The sequence below is a fragment of the Mizuhopecten yessoensis genome, unplaced genomic scaffold (genome assembly GCF_002113885.1).
Source record: "Mizuhopecten yessoensis strain PY_sf001 unplaced genomic scaffold, ASM211388v2 scaffold8811, whole genome shotgun sequence".
In the NCBI taxonomy this organism is placed as follows: domain Eukaryota; kingdom Metazoa; phylum Mollusca; class Bivalvia; order Pectinida; family Pectinidae; genus Mizuhopecten; species Mizuhopecten yessoensis.
Genome location: NW_018407733.1, coordinates 617,050 through 632,409, shown reverse-complemented (window position 1 = coordinate 632,409; position 15,360 = coordinate 617,050). Strand labels below are relative to the sequence as shown.

At 36.8% G+C, this 15,360-nt stretch overlaps 1 protein-coding gene across 3 annotated transcripts; it reads left to right on the top strand.

Moving 5' to 3' along the window:
• Nucleotides 1-868: 868 nt before the first annotated feature.
• LOC110456626 (tRNA 2-selenouridine synthase-like) lies at nt 869-12,424 on the top strand. Of its 3 annotated transcripts, XM_021507460.1 has the most exons (4): nt 869-961; nt 2,643-2,690; nt 2,966-3,593; nt 4,093-5,187. In XM_021507460.1, exons 3-4 carry the CDS (start codon nt 3,062-3,064, stop codon nt 4,722-4,724), a joined length of 1,164 nt encoding a protein of 387 aa, XP_021363135.1. In that variant the 5' UTR covers nt 869-961; nt 2,643-2,690; nt 2,966-3,061; the 3' UTR covers nt 4,725-5,187. The 3 variants fall into 3 exon arrangements, with proteins under 3 accessions (XP_021363135.1, XP_021363136.1, XP_021363134.1); XM_021507461.1 differs by lacking the exons at nt 2,643-2,690; nt 2,966-3,593; nt 4,093-5,187 and adding exons at nt 8,753-9,007; nt 11,325-12,424; XM_021507459.1 differs by lacking the exons at nt 2,643-2,690; nt 2,966-3,593; nt 4,093-5,187 and adding exons at nt 8,753-9,325; nt 11,325-12,416.
• The last annotated feature ends 2,936 nt before the right edge of the window (nt 12,425-15,360 follow it).

Sequence of the window (15,360 nt, the reverse complement as noted above, 5' to 3'; positions counted from 1 at the left end):
CGAGGCAGATGACCCAATACTAGTTAACGTTTGATCGGGGAATAGAACCCAATGGCGTCTTGGTGAAAGGCGAATGTGCTATCCATGTAGCGTCAACTGACCACCCAGGCATACAAAGTTGAATATAGCAATGCTACTAGAATTTGCTTCTGGGTCCCGCTCCGCCCCGATGACTTAGTCCCTTAATCGTTACAAGGAATCGAAAGAGATTGCCATCCTGTAACAATATTCACAATTTCTACTCAAGATATGTGACGAATACAATCATGCTTAGTGACAGGGTGGATGCAAGCTTTTCGTAAGATCCCCCTCCCAACCGCACACACATTGTTAATATAATTGCAATAAATAAATATATGAATCAATAATTAATTTGGCTGTATTTTGAAACTATCAATACGACTGTATTTGATATCTGTATTTAATGCACATAACATAATACAGTATCATGCATTTCCCTAATGATTAAAAAGGACATGTATTTTTATTTTATTTATAAACTTTTAAATTTGGTGTTAGGTAATCGTCGCACAAATGCCTTATTAATTAACAAACAAACACATCGTCAAGATCGATTATATCATTCATGTCATATTTGGAAAAGAACAGGATTCAAGATTCAAGATTCAAGAAGCTTTATTTAACGTCGCATATACATGTAACATAATAACATTAGCACTGTAGTGCTATTCTTGCGACAAAAAAAATATTGGATACATTTGTTGACCGTCCCTTTTGATTTATATATTAATTGATTATTCATCCTGCCGTTCGGTCATTATCTGAAGTATATTATACATCTTTTACCTACATCGGTAAAAATTATACCGTGTAACCTATAGCGTAATGATACACGATTTATCGCCCTTGCATAAACATGGCCGTTCTCTCGTGCTAAGCAAGGTTAGTCCTTGGAGAAGATTACGGAACAGGTAGCACACGACATCGTGGCAGCATTAAGGTAGATAATTGGTGTTGCAGACATAAAACAATAATTCAAAATACAACGTCGACATATCACTATGTTGCTATCTCAAGCTGATCCGCGGCGTAATGTTGAACAGTACTGTATCGTCTAGTCACCAGTTTCCGCGCGTTATGTATTTCCGCGCAGACATTTTATCTCGTAACTACGTGACCTGCTGGACGCAACACAAGCATCCTTAGGCCAAGGGGACTCAATTTTGTATTAATGGTGGGTGTGGGCCCCCTGGGGGCAGAGGGGCGGGGCCCAATAGGGAAAATAGATGTAAAACCTTTAAAATCCTTCTTCTACCATAGGGATTAAGGGATTTTATCCTAATTTAGTCTGGAGCATCCTTGGGCCAAGGGGACTCAATTTTGTATAAGCAGTGGATGTGGTCTCCCAGGGGGTAGAAGGGCGGGGCCCAATAGGAGAAATAGAGGTAAAACCTTTAAAATCCTTCTTCGACCATCTTGATTAAGGGATTTTATCCTTATTTAGTCTGGAGCATCCTTTGGCAAAGGGGACTCAATTTGTATGACCCCCCTAGGGGCATAGGGGTGGGGCTCTGTTTGAATTTTTTAATATCTCAAGTACTGGATGGATTTTTCTGAAATTTCATATGTACTTACAGCACCTACCATGGAGTGCTATATCTTTACTTCATACCAATTATTTTAAACATATTCAGGTGAGCGATACAGGCCCTCTGGGCCTCTTGTTTAAAATACAGTTTTATGTTACTATTTTTTTGTTTTCTTTAGTAGATTGTATACATGTTTATGACAGTTCAGCAGTTAGGAAAGCGTTTTTAAATTATCTTGCAGATAGGATATGGCGTTCAAAAGTTTTGTGTTTGGAGTCAGAGGAGAGTCCGGCTTTATATAGAAATTATGTCAAATGTAGTTTTTTTTCTTTTTCTGGATAAAACAAATCGAGTTATATGACAAAAAAACTGAAATTAGCTAATGAATCATAATGTATATACGGTCATCTGGATCTGTAGATTTCGATGAATAACTACGAATTCTACCCGACCTTGGTGAAAATTTCACATACTCTGTAAAAAATCTTAATAGGAAACAACAGTTTTAGCTCAAGATGTAGACAATAGAAACATTTAAAAAGTATACTTGAATAACCTCGGCATCCTTTAAACTAGCCTGAGTTTTATCTGGCCAGAGGATAGTCGGGTTACATTTAAACAGCATTGATTGGGTCATTTTGCCCGACATCCGTTTCACCCAATGTTATTTTGCCCTTAAAGAATATTATTTTTTAATGGTTAAAAATATTTGAAATCTAGCGACCTGACACCATCTCAATACCGTTATATAAACAAATAAGAAAACGGTCATTGCTTTTAAATGTAAAACTAACCTTAAGGTATTTCATCTGTGTTCATATCCCTGTAGAAATTTGTTGCAGGCTCAGCATTTTTCCTCAATGTAGAGAATTGGAAGCAGTTTGGTTATCAAGTATAAAGAACATGTAAATTATGACTATTGTTGATACACCTTGTTGAAAATATTGAAATATTGAGCATGTATGAAAGTAGACATAGATAATCTGATTTTTTTCCAGCATGTGCTGCATTTTTCGTCGCGGACTGAGAAATGTATAAAACTGAAGAATTAGCAGAGATTAGTTACTGTAAAACTTGTAACATTGATTCCAGGGGAAGATATATGCTATCAGAAGATGAACTCATGGACTTGGACATTGGGTAGGCAGACTTAGTAAATTGTTGTAACTATCAATTATATAATTATATAAGCTTTATAGCTACTGATGTACTGTGTTAAAAGTTAACTTTGCATACAAAGAAATGAAACATATATCAGGTACTTGTCATCATCAGAATCAGATAACTGAATTATTTGAACTTTAAGTCAATTTATTATAACAATACGGTACCTAAGTTTGAATTTTAACTTAAGTTGCACTGGAAGTTGAATTTAAAATGGTTATCTTTTAATTATTTTTTTCTGTTGGTTTTAGTTGAGAAGACTTGAATACAACATGTAGTTCCCGACAACAAGAAAATGAACATTGAGTTCTGGGTCTAACACCTTAAGTGTCATCTTTACTAGAAAGATGAATAGAAGATTACTCAGAAATTGGAAGCAGCAGGCGTTTGTTTCAGTTTTTAAAAGAAGAGAGACAACTGCTGTTTTGAAACGAAGGGAGACAACCTCAGATATCAGACGAGTCCATTATCCTTTTCCTTGCAGTGTGACAGATGTGATTGATCTAAGATCAGAAGAGTTGTTCAAAAGGAACCATATTCATGGTGCCATCAACATTCCACTAGTCGACAATGTCCTGGGAAAGGGGGAACATAACATTGCTTGGAATACAAACAAATATTTTGCTCAAAAAGAAATGTTTGCAGAATACATAAATACTTCCCTGAGTGAATATTTTATAAGGAATAAGTCTCAAAACTTCTGTCCCCTTGTTTACTGTGACAAAGGAAGTTTGATATCGAAAATTGCCACACACATTGCTATGGACGCAGGACTGGATGTTTTGTATGTGTTGAACAACGGCTACATCTCTTACAGAAAGCAGGTGCTCAAAGATCTCCGAACACTATCTCTACAATTCACCTTCAAAGTTATCTCAGGTAAGATATATGCCCTCTTTAAACAAAGTTTAGGGAAGCTAATAAGAATTCAATCTGTCCGTACCTTCTATTGAGGTGATGTTTTGTAGGATATATATAACTTGAATTGGATGTCTAAGCTTTCCACTTCCTCTCATTAAACTTCACAGACACATTAACTAGACAATTTGGAGGTCCTATACAAGATCTAAGGTCAAGGCCACTTCAAATAAGTAAAGTAAATCAACATTCTCTCCAGATCACCACTCATAATCTAAAGCCAAACCTACTGAAATTGCGAAGAGAAAATACTCCTTTCTGAAAGAAAGAAATAGAAATATTCTTTATAAACTGAACAAAGTTAATAAAAAGTTTTAAGAGGTATCTTCATTTTATAATTATTACATAACATTTTCTTTACATAATTGGTTATGAAAAACGACAATCTTTTGTTTCTTAACTGAGCTCAGTCAGCTGATCACGACAATACTGAATGTACAGGTCTATTGTTTGTTGACAGGTTTGACAGGAACAGGAAAAACATTCCTATTGACCAAGATGTCGGAGAAAGGTCACCAAGTGCTGGACCTTGAGTGTCTAGCAAAACATAAAGGGTCAATGTTAGGCCTATGGTATGGAGAGACTCAGCCATGCAATGACCGATGGCAGTCACTATTAAGGAATGCTCTAGCCAACTTTGACCCCTCAAAACCAGTGTGGGTTGAATCAGAAAGTCAGCGTATAGGAAAATTATGTATTCCGCCGATTTTATTTGAACAAATTTGCAAGGGAGACAGATTCAAGATCATTCTTCCAATAGAAGAAAGGATAAAATGTTCATTAAGAGATTATCCATATTGGAAAGAGGATACAGACACCTTGATCAGTATTGTCCACAAATTGGAAACTTATTGTGGCCAAGAAAAAGTGAACTATTGGATTTCATTGATTGAGAGTGAGAGATGGGAGGAGTTTGTTCATCAATTACTCGTGGAACATTATGATCCTACATATACAAGGTCTCAGAATAAAAACAAACTAACAAACAGTGAAATACAAGTTTATATGGAAAATCAATCCGAGGAAGTTGTTAAATCCACCATCAACTTTTTAACGGAATTGCCAGGAACAACAGAATTAAAGACACAATGATATTTAAAACATTCCAGAAGCCATTCATTTCATTGTGTTCCTGGATGCTGGAGCTGTCATGATTAAAAATGTGTAGTATTTTCTCAAAGTACAGAATTTGGTTGTATCAAGATTGACCATCTGAATTCACATATGATATCACATTTTTTTTTTTTCAAAGCTTTCTTGAGAACTAGGAATATCATAAATGCTGTGGTATTATATTGATGATTTGGAATTTCCAGAACATCTGTGCTTTTTTATACATAGGGAACCAGATACCATAACGTTGATCCTAAAATTTGAAGAAAAAAACAACAACTGACATGCTTACAGGCATCATTATTAACATAGTACAATGTAGCTAATAAGTGAATTGTATCATAAGTGATTCATATACAGGTACAATTCTTATGAAATTTCTAATGTCTTTCAAAACAAACTGTTTGGAGTTGTATTGATTTCTGAATAAATTTTGTGTGTTTGAAAAGCTTTTTGTTTTGTCACAATTTTTCTTTTTTCAAAGTGATTTTTCAGGTCAGAAATTTGAAATATTTTGAGAGGGATTCAGAAATGAAATATAAAATGTAGACTGATGACAAAAAAATCTTTAATTGATATTGAAGTCCCAAATCTTTCATGAATTTATTTTATAATACACACAATCTTGAGAAACTAGGCTCATATGAAAAAACAACTGAAAGTTGGGCTCTGAGAGTGAACTGAGAACGTACAGAATCTTAAGTGTTCCAGAATCTGTGATAATCTTGAATTTTGAAAATTTGTTTGAGTTATATATTCACAGATTTCTTCAATAGATATGTCAGAATTTTAAACAAAATAGATTTCGATGAAAGTATTGTTTTAATCTCTGACAAATTTCCTTTTCCTAGAAATGATAAACTTGACTACTGTTAGTATTTCAATAACAGCAACTGACACTGACAAATACGTGTGTATTGGGAGGTGCAAGTTAGTCAATTCACTCGAGGTCGGTCTGGTCTACCCCTAAGAAATAAGACAAGTTGATATTTATTTTCTTACATTTTAGGAACTTTCTTTAAATCAAGAATGCTAGATCTGTCCAACATAGCAATGTCACATGTTTTTGGCTGATCCTAATCCACAGCACGGCTGTACTCTAGTACCTGATCCTAATGACAGCACGGCAGTACTCTAGTACCTGATCCTAATGACAGCACAGCTGTACTCTAGTACCATACTTTGAAATACACTGCACACTTACAGTGTCACCTGTTCTGTGTATGCTTATCTTTGCACAAGTTAAACTGTTAAGTACAGGATATAGATTTGTCTGGTATTCCTTAAAAGTTCCATACACCATCATTGGACAGTAAACCTAGCCTGCATAGAATTCCAGCTGCCCCTCAAAGAGAACTGACCACTTCCGTGTGCTGTACATGGTATGCATCTCTATGACGACTGTCAAGGTTTCCCCTTCAACTCTCTGTATTAGATAGGCTACGCGTAAGGATATCATCCAAGGTTGATTTTGTATGTAGGTAGAGAAGTGCCTAAAAAAACTTTGTAAGAACTTAAATGATTGTAACCATGCTCTAGTTCCCGGCTTCGTTTGTATTGCCTTTGTTTTGTAGACAAGTGTGTGATTATTCTTTTTTTTAACAGCAAGGAATATGATAGAAATATCCTTTATTTCTTTCCCCGCGTTAATTATATGCTCTGTTGGCAGGCAAAAATGTCCTCCGCCTTTTACCTGTTTATTGTGTCGATCGGTTAAATTTCCTGTTCTCACGTGAACAGTTGTATCCTTCCTTCAAATCCCCATAACTTTACCAGCGTAAGGCATCCTGCCAAGGTAATCTCACAGACTGCATTTCACCTCAGCTTCATCTACATCATCTCTCAGGTGATTCTCAATAATCCAGGGATTACGCTCACTTTCGCTCTCTTTACCCTGGAATATGTCATAGCAAAATCAAAGACTCGATGTGCGCAACCATGTGGATGAGACGAGAACACTAGTTTGATCCTTTGATGTACACCCAAAGAATTTCGCGTTCGCGTAACGGTAAAATTGAGTTGCTTTACAAGTTTTTCTTACCTGAAACCAAACAAATTTCTAGATGCGTATCATAAAGTTTGTAATGACTTATTCCCAGGGTGCAGAGAGCGAAAGTGAGTGTAACCCCTGCAGTATCGAGAATGTTCTCGGATGAAGTCAGCCAAATACCTTTCCCATGCTTTCCGTTGGTCTTTTGTAGTCTACGAGTATACCTGTAGCCTTTATCCTCTTCAGTACGCCGTACTAGTGCTGATGAAATATGTTTCAACAAAATCAGTGCAGGCCCGTGTAATAAAACACTAAACTAGGTAAAATATTTTCCCCTTTCTGCTTTCTTTCTCTTCTGATGCATTCTTTCTTAGTTACTGAGGTTTGATCAATTTTCTTTCGATGGATTGATTAAATTGGTTCTGTCGTACCGACTATATGTTTTGTCTGGAATTGGTACCCTGGGGTGCCACCTCGATATCCAGGGGATACGCTCACCTTCGCTCTGTACACCCCTGGAATCATCCTCGATATCCAGGGGTTACGCTTACTTTCGCTCTCTATATCCCTGGAACATGTCATGGCAAAATTGAAGGCACGAAGATAGCTGTTTGTTTGGTCTCCCGTAAAAAACCTGACCAATCGCTAGACTGATACCTGTCATTTGAAGATTACAAAGGAGAGACGCCCGACTTCAAAGCCTGTCAATTTTTACCGTTACGTGACCGCGAGATTCTTTTGATGTACATCAAAGGATCAAACTAGTCTTCTTGGCTCATCAACAAGGTGGCGCACACTGAGCCTTCAATTTTGCCATGACATATTCCAGCGGTGTAGAGAGAAAACGTGAGCGTAACCCCTGGATATCGAGGATGCCCTGGAATATGTCATAGCGAAATTGAAGGCACGCTGCTTGCTAATTGACTGGTGTCAGGTGAAAAAATCCTTGACCAATAACTAGGCTAAAACACCCGACTTCAAAGCCAGAAAGTTTTACCGTTACGCGACCTTGAGATTCTTTTGATGTACATCAAAGGATCAAACAAATCTTCTTGTCTCGTCCACAATGTGCTGCACAGTGAGCCTTTCGATTTGCTATGACATATTCCAGGGGTGCAGAGAGCGAAAGTGAGCGTAAACCCTGGATATCGAGGATGCCTGGGGTGTTAATAACCAGTCGAACACTGATTTCTTAGTGTTGAACCATGTTTATTAGTGTTGAATTAAAGTAATATCTAAAATTATCCGAATGACATTGAGGTACTGCAAGGTTCAGAGATGATGTAAGGTCAATTTAAGTTATACCTTTTTCGAAGAATCTGTTCTGGACAACTAAGAAATAAGTAAATGCAGATAGATTTCTCTAACTCAAGTGTTAAAGCGTCTATTGTGATACTATTCCACCATTTTGTCTACAGCAATGTCGATATCGAGCTCGTTGCCCCCAAATATTTTTTATCTAAGAATTTGCAGCTCGTACAATGTCTTATTAAAAGTATAGGTATAAGATGATAATATGCCAGTTCCTCTAGTTTATCTACTCCTTCCCAAGTACATTTGCGGTTTCTTGATTGTGTTAATTGTGGTGATGGAGGCCATATTGTTGGATCGCACGGGTGACAGGTTCTTTTGAATTGTGAAAACTTTAGTATAAATACCGAAAAGTTTACAAACATTCTCTCTCTAAATAAAGTGCACAGAATCAATATGTAACGTTACTTTCTGCGATGTAATAGAGGGACGTATACAAAATATACACTGGAATGAGGTTCACGCGATAAAATATCGATGAGCAAGGAGCAAATAAACACCAAAATGTTAACTACAGGAAAAAGGTCTTGTAGCATATATTCAGTTACACTACATCAACCTACCAGTGTTCACTGAAAACTACCCAACACCCCCCAACACCCTTTGCTCAGTTGCCAACTTCATTTTGTGTTTGCCCAGTCATCTTTAAGGAACGTTGCAGTTTTTAGTGATTAAATATTGAATGAACGTTTCTAATATGTTTCAGGTTGGTCTTCGAGAATGACATTACATCGCCACATATGGAAAAGACTTTTGTGTCCTGCTCTGTCGTCTTCACTGGGCCTAACCACAACCTCCGTCCGTTTGAAATCCTCTAAAATACTTAGAACCAGGGACCCATTTTATCGCGAAGGCGTATCCGACGTCATTGACGTCAGAACTCCGGAAGAGTACCATGCTGATCACATCCCCGGAGCCATCAACATTCCAATCCTCTCTCCGGAAGAGTTCCAGATCGTCGGTAAGCTACACTGGGAGGCTTCTGAAGCCAGGAAAGCAGATGAGACTGTTCCGCTGAAAGCACGGTTGATAGGTGCCAAATTTTCTCTTCAAAGCATCATTAAGATTTTAGACTCCCACTTTATGGATAAACCACAGAGTTATTCCCCTTTCATCTACTGCAAACGTGGTGGACTTCGGTCAAGATCACTGGCCACTGTCCTTGAAGAGATAGGGTACCCGGTTGTCCTATTGGAGGGTGGCTACAAGACTTATCGTCGTACAGTCATGGATGACCTTAATGAGATGCCGTCGAAATTCAGATTCAATGTTGTAACCGGTAGGTATTTCAATACTTTTTCAATAAGAAATCACATCTGTCAACGTTTATTCTTCTGTGAATAGTAGGTGACTTTTGAATGCCTTAGCGCTTAAGTGTTGCAGATAAAATACCAAAATATATTATTCGTGAGCATTAGATTTTGAGTTTGCTTGTTTTACATGGCAAAATTGTATACCCCGTATATCTGGCTATAATATGATATATTTGTTTGAAGTTTCCATACATAATTATGTGTCTCCAGCGGTGATGTAGTACCAGAAAAACGGTCTGTTCCCTCTCTTGTGTATTGTGGCCGACACCGATATTGTGAACAGGGCTGACAGTTCATCGCGGGCTGAACGACTGAAAGCCATTGCGTTTGTCTGGAGTTGTCGAGGCAAATATCGCAAGCTATAGATGACAGTATATGCCTTAATTTGTGTAGAATCGATGGACTTTGGGGTCAAATCAATAGTGGTTGGTCCATTGACGTTGAGAAAATACATCCTGATATGCAAGCTCCACGTGGGATTACACAAAAGTAACAACTTACAGTCTACATCGGCCCTGTAAGACTGTCGGATTACTTTGTTCAAAACACCGCATCCGTCAAATTTACGTGTTTACTATATAAAATCTTGTGCACGCGGTCTTCATTTACCTTTTTAGTACTGAAGCATGCATACATACATACATAAGATATGTTGTAAATCAAAAGATAATATCTCTTTTGAAACACCAGGAGGAAGTGCCGATTTTCGAACTTTGGCCTAGTAGCATACGTTATATATGCTTTCGCGATCTCTTGATATTCATGGACTTGACGCCTTCAAATGTATGTCAAGAAATGTTATTTAGCGTTTATTTAAGTTATGCAGTTTTTCTTCTTCTTCCAATAATCTGCATTACATACTGGATTGTCGCAGATGACAAAATATTACTGTTTAAAACAGTATTTGCATATCCTCGACGGCACATGTCGAGTTCTGTGACCGTATGCGATGTGCATTCGCTTTCTTTCAAAGGGTTCATCGTTGGGATCATAATAAATTTGTACTTTTTCAGCGAAACGCATTAAGTGAGATTTTATAGATGAATTTAAAATTACAGTGTATTTGATCTGAAGGAAAATAATTTTAAAAAATGCATCACTGATGCAACGTTTTATTAGATATTTTGTTGTTAAATATTTAGATTTAACCTCATCGAAAAGTGTTCAATATTTCTAAAGTTAAAACTTTTCAACCAAATCTTTCACTGTCACATAAAGGAGATAAAAACTGATCCGCTCGCATGAGTTACGACAGTTAGTTTATTATTTTTCTTCCAAAACATAAGGTACCGGTATGATGCATGTAGCACTCGAGTAAACCAAATACTCCTTTAACAAACATCACGTTTAACAGTATTGTATCTCAAAATAACAATTCAATATTGAAGGTTTGGACTTAATAGGGCCAAATAGCCAGGGTTAGCAAAGTACATGTGTGCCTACTTTTAAAATCAATAAATTTGACTACTTATTTGGTAAATTTTATAAAGAAAGCCGAATACATGACGCATGATCGTTTGCCTTTAATTGATTCAAAAATAATAATGTTACAGCGTAATGAAACTTACCATAAATGTAAAGAGTATCAACTTGACAACGTTTACCTTGATATAACCATGCCAGATAAAAACATACCATTATGAGTCAAATCAAAGTATAGAATATATAGTGTGTAGTAAAAGGAGACTTTGAAGTTGCATTGTACTATTGTTAATGCATGCTACATGTATTACTTTGGTAATATAATACAGTTATGAAGTAAAATGTAAAACAAAAACTAATGTCGATGTTTAACACCAGCGAGACGGGCCAAGTTTTGCTTTTTTTTCATTCAGGATAAAATCTGTAGGAAAAAAAACAAACACTGATGCTGCCAATTCTCCAGTTCGATTTACTAATTTCACAAAACATTTTCCTAGAAATCCTCATTTCAACGTTCATTTTATCACCATCTTGTTTTCACAGGCAGCAACAAATCTGGAAAATCCCTGATAATGAGAAAGCTCATTGATAGAGGTCACCAGGTGCTTAACTTTGACAAGATGATTCACTATGAAGATTTGTTCCTCAGTGGCGATCTTATGAAAATGAAAGGCCGCACTCGGTATATGGAAACCAAATTGAGAGACAAACTTGTATCATTTGATCCCAGTCGACCAGTGTGGGTTAAACATCAACTTTGGCAGACCGACTTGATGAAAAGAGTGGCATCAACGCACAACCTTTCTACTCCACCTGTGCTCTATAAACAGATGATCAAGGGGAAAATATACGAAGTGAGGGTCCCAAACGAGGAAAAAGTGGAAAGGCTAGTAAGACAAGGTTATCTAGACTGGATGAAAGACAATTTGGACACTGTACAGTTATTCTTGGACACTCATGCCCGGAACATGTACGAACCCAGAATTTTAAATATCATGCATGCACATACCAAAAACGGGAAATTACGAGAATTACTGGCAGTTACGCTACAAGAGGAGCACAGACATTATAAAAATATGCGTAGAAGATGTCGGAAAAAATTTGCCAAGAATCCAGACCTACTTCGACAGGAATTTTTCGTGTTAGATAGTCTCACCAGTGATAAGATCGAAGAAATTGTGGAAAAGTTTGAAAAGATGGCTGAGAATTCCTAGAATCTTGCTTCAGAGAGATATTGAATGGTTTTGTATAGAGCTACATTTTTTAAAAATAAATCAAAAGATGAATTAAATGAAAGAAATGGAGAATCGTTCAGTTTTTTTCAAGTCTAAAGTCGTTAACACATTTCATCTAATTGCAAAAGAAATCATCTTTAGACCAAGGGATTTGATTGGTGTTAAAAAGTGTTTAGGAAAATGTCTGTCAAGTTGCTCTTTAGCGTTATTATACTGTAAATAAACATAACTACTGCTTAAGAAGTAATAAGGAAGGGTACCAAGGAATCGACGCCTGTAAGACCTCGTGTATCTTTAAGTTCGTATTCTCGGTTACTCCTTGTTTGTCGTTAAATCAAATACAATAGATTCACAACAAAGCTTTATTTTTGTTTATAGATACCTCAAATTTTCCAATAAATATATACGTTATAAAAAGTGTTTTAAACAAAAATCCATAAAATGTGATGCTCGATTTAACAAAATATTTCTTTAGTATATTTATTTGATTCTGATTCTGTGGTTAACATATTTCTGTCCCCTCGCAGTGTTGAGTTTGTATGCTTCACGTGATCAGCATGGTTGTTTAAGCATCATAATGTCAAAAACTGCTTCTGGTTTTGATTTAATGTAATTGTATTTCAGAGTTGTTTCCCTTGCACTGCTTGGTTTTTAAAACCCAATGGTCAACAAAAACCGAAAACTTTGATGATAATTTTTCTTCCTGCATAGGGTATCGATGTACTGCCCAGTTCAATACACTAGTATTTGGGGCGAGAATCCGCCTGGACCTCGATCTATATCTGTAGAGGTGATAGTGACATACAAAGGAACATCTACAATGCCCAACGTTACACAGTATGAACTCCAAGTCGATATGAAAGACACCAACGAGATCTGAACGGACACCAAAATAATGAACACCACAGAAAATGCCCAAGAGAAGGCATGTGATCTGGAAAAGAAAACAAATAAATGGAAACATAACTTCAGAAAAAGAGTTCGAGGCGGAACCAGGTGTTCCGGAACGTTAAGCGTTTCCTATACCATATATATCCCAGTAAAAACGAAGGAAAACAAACAGGTCGTCATCTCACTCACGGTGAATAGGGGTTAAATGATGGTAAATACTGAACTACCCTTGTTGAATTTCAGGTCGAGATGATGTAGCACCACTTACTTGATGTAACGTGGTCATATTTCTGGCTTTCATTTAAAATTCACATTGAGAGATCATAGCATTCCGGCATTATTCAAATATGTAATTATGTAAATATGCTTGTTTTCGTCAGATAGCAGCTTCATGGTAATTTAGGTAAACAGTTACGTCAATCACATCATATGTAGTGATGTGCTAATGAGATGGCAGTGCTAGCTTATTGGTTGTCAGAAAATATCCGCATAGTAGACATTTATACATATCAAATTAAAAAATAATAAATAAATATTAAATTACTAAAAAGGAATAAATGTTTGAACTGTAATGACAAGTCCAGTATGGAAAAACAATAGCCAGCTTCAGTGTCTATTCCACTACTAGAACTACGTACAATAAGAAGTACGAGTTTGATGTTTAGAAGGAGAATGGTTGCGACAACACCTTATCCAGTTCAGGACGATATCAGTAAAGGGAATGGATATGATTTCTAGGACACGTGTATGGTGTTCCATACAAGTGTCACGTGTCTATTATAATAAACTTCTCACCATTGCCCAATCGTTCTACGAGCCATTTTTATAAAATATCTTCATCACGGTCCGGCTTTTCGTTATCCAGTAGCAAAACTTTAATAGACCTATGTTAATATCATGAAGTTGTTTCGAGAAGAAATGTGCATTTTTTTTTAAACAATCAACATATTTGAATAACACATCAAAGCTATAATTTCTCGATATCCTTTAACTTCTGGAGTAAGGTCAGAAATGAGTTCAGGTCATATCATTTAGGTGACTCTAGTTCACCACGACCTGATTTCTAAGGTAGCTCAGTTACTCTGCGTTTAAGATAGATAACCTGAGTGATTTCTTGGAGAAAGACATCATGAGGTATTTGAGATTTGTTTCAGCGAACGCTTGTTATTGAGGAGCTCATGATTTCTCGCGCTTAGTAGGAGTTCATGATAGCTAATTTCCATTTGTTTTGTTGGCTTTTTGAGGCCATATTGTCTTTCCTAATCGACTTCTAAATTCTTGTCCTGAAGTGTTGACGTCTTGGTATATATATTGTCATAGGATAAATTATGATGTGATATAAATTATGCTTGTGTCTTGCCGCTACGCTATGAGTCGACAGTGCTTTTACATATTCATGTACAAATAAAAATAGACAAAGTATAAATATGAAACGAATAGGCGATTCATTTCACCTTCCTGATTACAAAATACTAACTACGACTAGCGTACTTCCAAGATCTTGTATAGAACATGCTAGCATTATTCCAAAGAACTGTCTTGTTAACCGGGGGTTATACAAGGACTGTGATACATGTAGAGGGAGGGATTAAAGATACTTCAGTAGAGAAGAAATGCGGCATGGTACAAGCTTAACAGAGAGGAGTGACGTTCAGGACAGACACATCACAGCAACTACAGAGGCAGTTGTACTGTAGATTACATCATTTCTCCAGTAATAAGAGGGCATTTCCACGGGACTACAACGTAATGCTACCCGATATCGCCGAAGAGGAGACACTCGGCTGAATCAAGGATGGAGTCCTCCATACCTGTAACAGAAATATTCCAACTTTATCCTGACCTTATTTACCTTTTATGTTGTATAAATACTACGTACACATTGAACGAGGTTATCAAGCAGAAAGGTGTCGGATACCTTGATCTTCCGGTTGGCAGTTTAGAAGTTTATTGTATGCTTTCTGAAATTCGATGAAAATTGTATCAGATACGTTACGTGTTGTGTGTTGTATGTGCTAATTGTACAGAGTTGTTGTGAACGGTACTTTTCACATTTATTTACTGAAACAATCTATTTGAAGTGATTCATTTGTAAATTTAACGTTGTCGATATTCGATGTATTTAAGTGGGGCGATCACTTGGGATGCGGTCGTGCCCGGACATGGTACATCGTCGCACGACCGCCTGTGTTTGAGCGTCTCTGACAGCATACAATTGCTAGCACGTGCATGTATGAGCTTCTCATAAAAACGCACAGGTAGTAAACTGTTTTGTTTCGATTAACGATTTTGAAGAAAAAAATAGACCGATTCACAAAGGCGCACTTGTATTAATCGTTACATAAAAACTTTAATATTGATTAATCTGGGGTAAGATTAAGAGACTGACGGAATGTATTATTTTTGTCCCGTCGATGTGGACGTAGAATGAATCCGGGAAACCTCACTCAGTA

Excerpts from the sequence above, each read along its gene's own strand:
- LOC110456626 (XM_021507459.1), top strand. The coding sequence starts at position 8,767 with ATGACATTACATCGCCACATATGGAAAAGACTTTTGTGTCCTGCTCTG. Across the intron at positions 9,326-11,324 it reads CAGATTCAATGTTGTAACCG|GCAGCAACAAATCTGGAAAA; the intron begins GTAGGTATTTCA and ends TTGTTTTCACAG.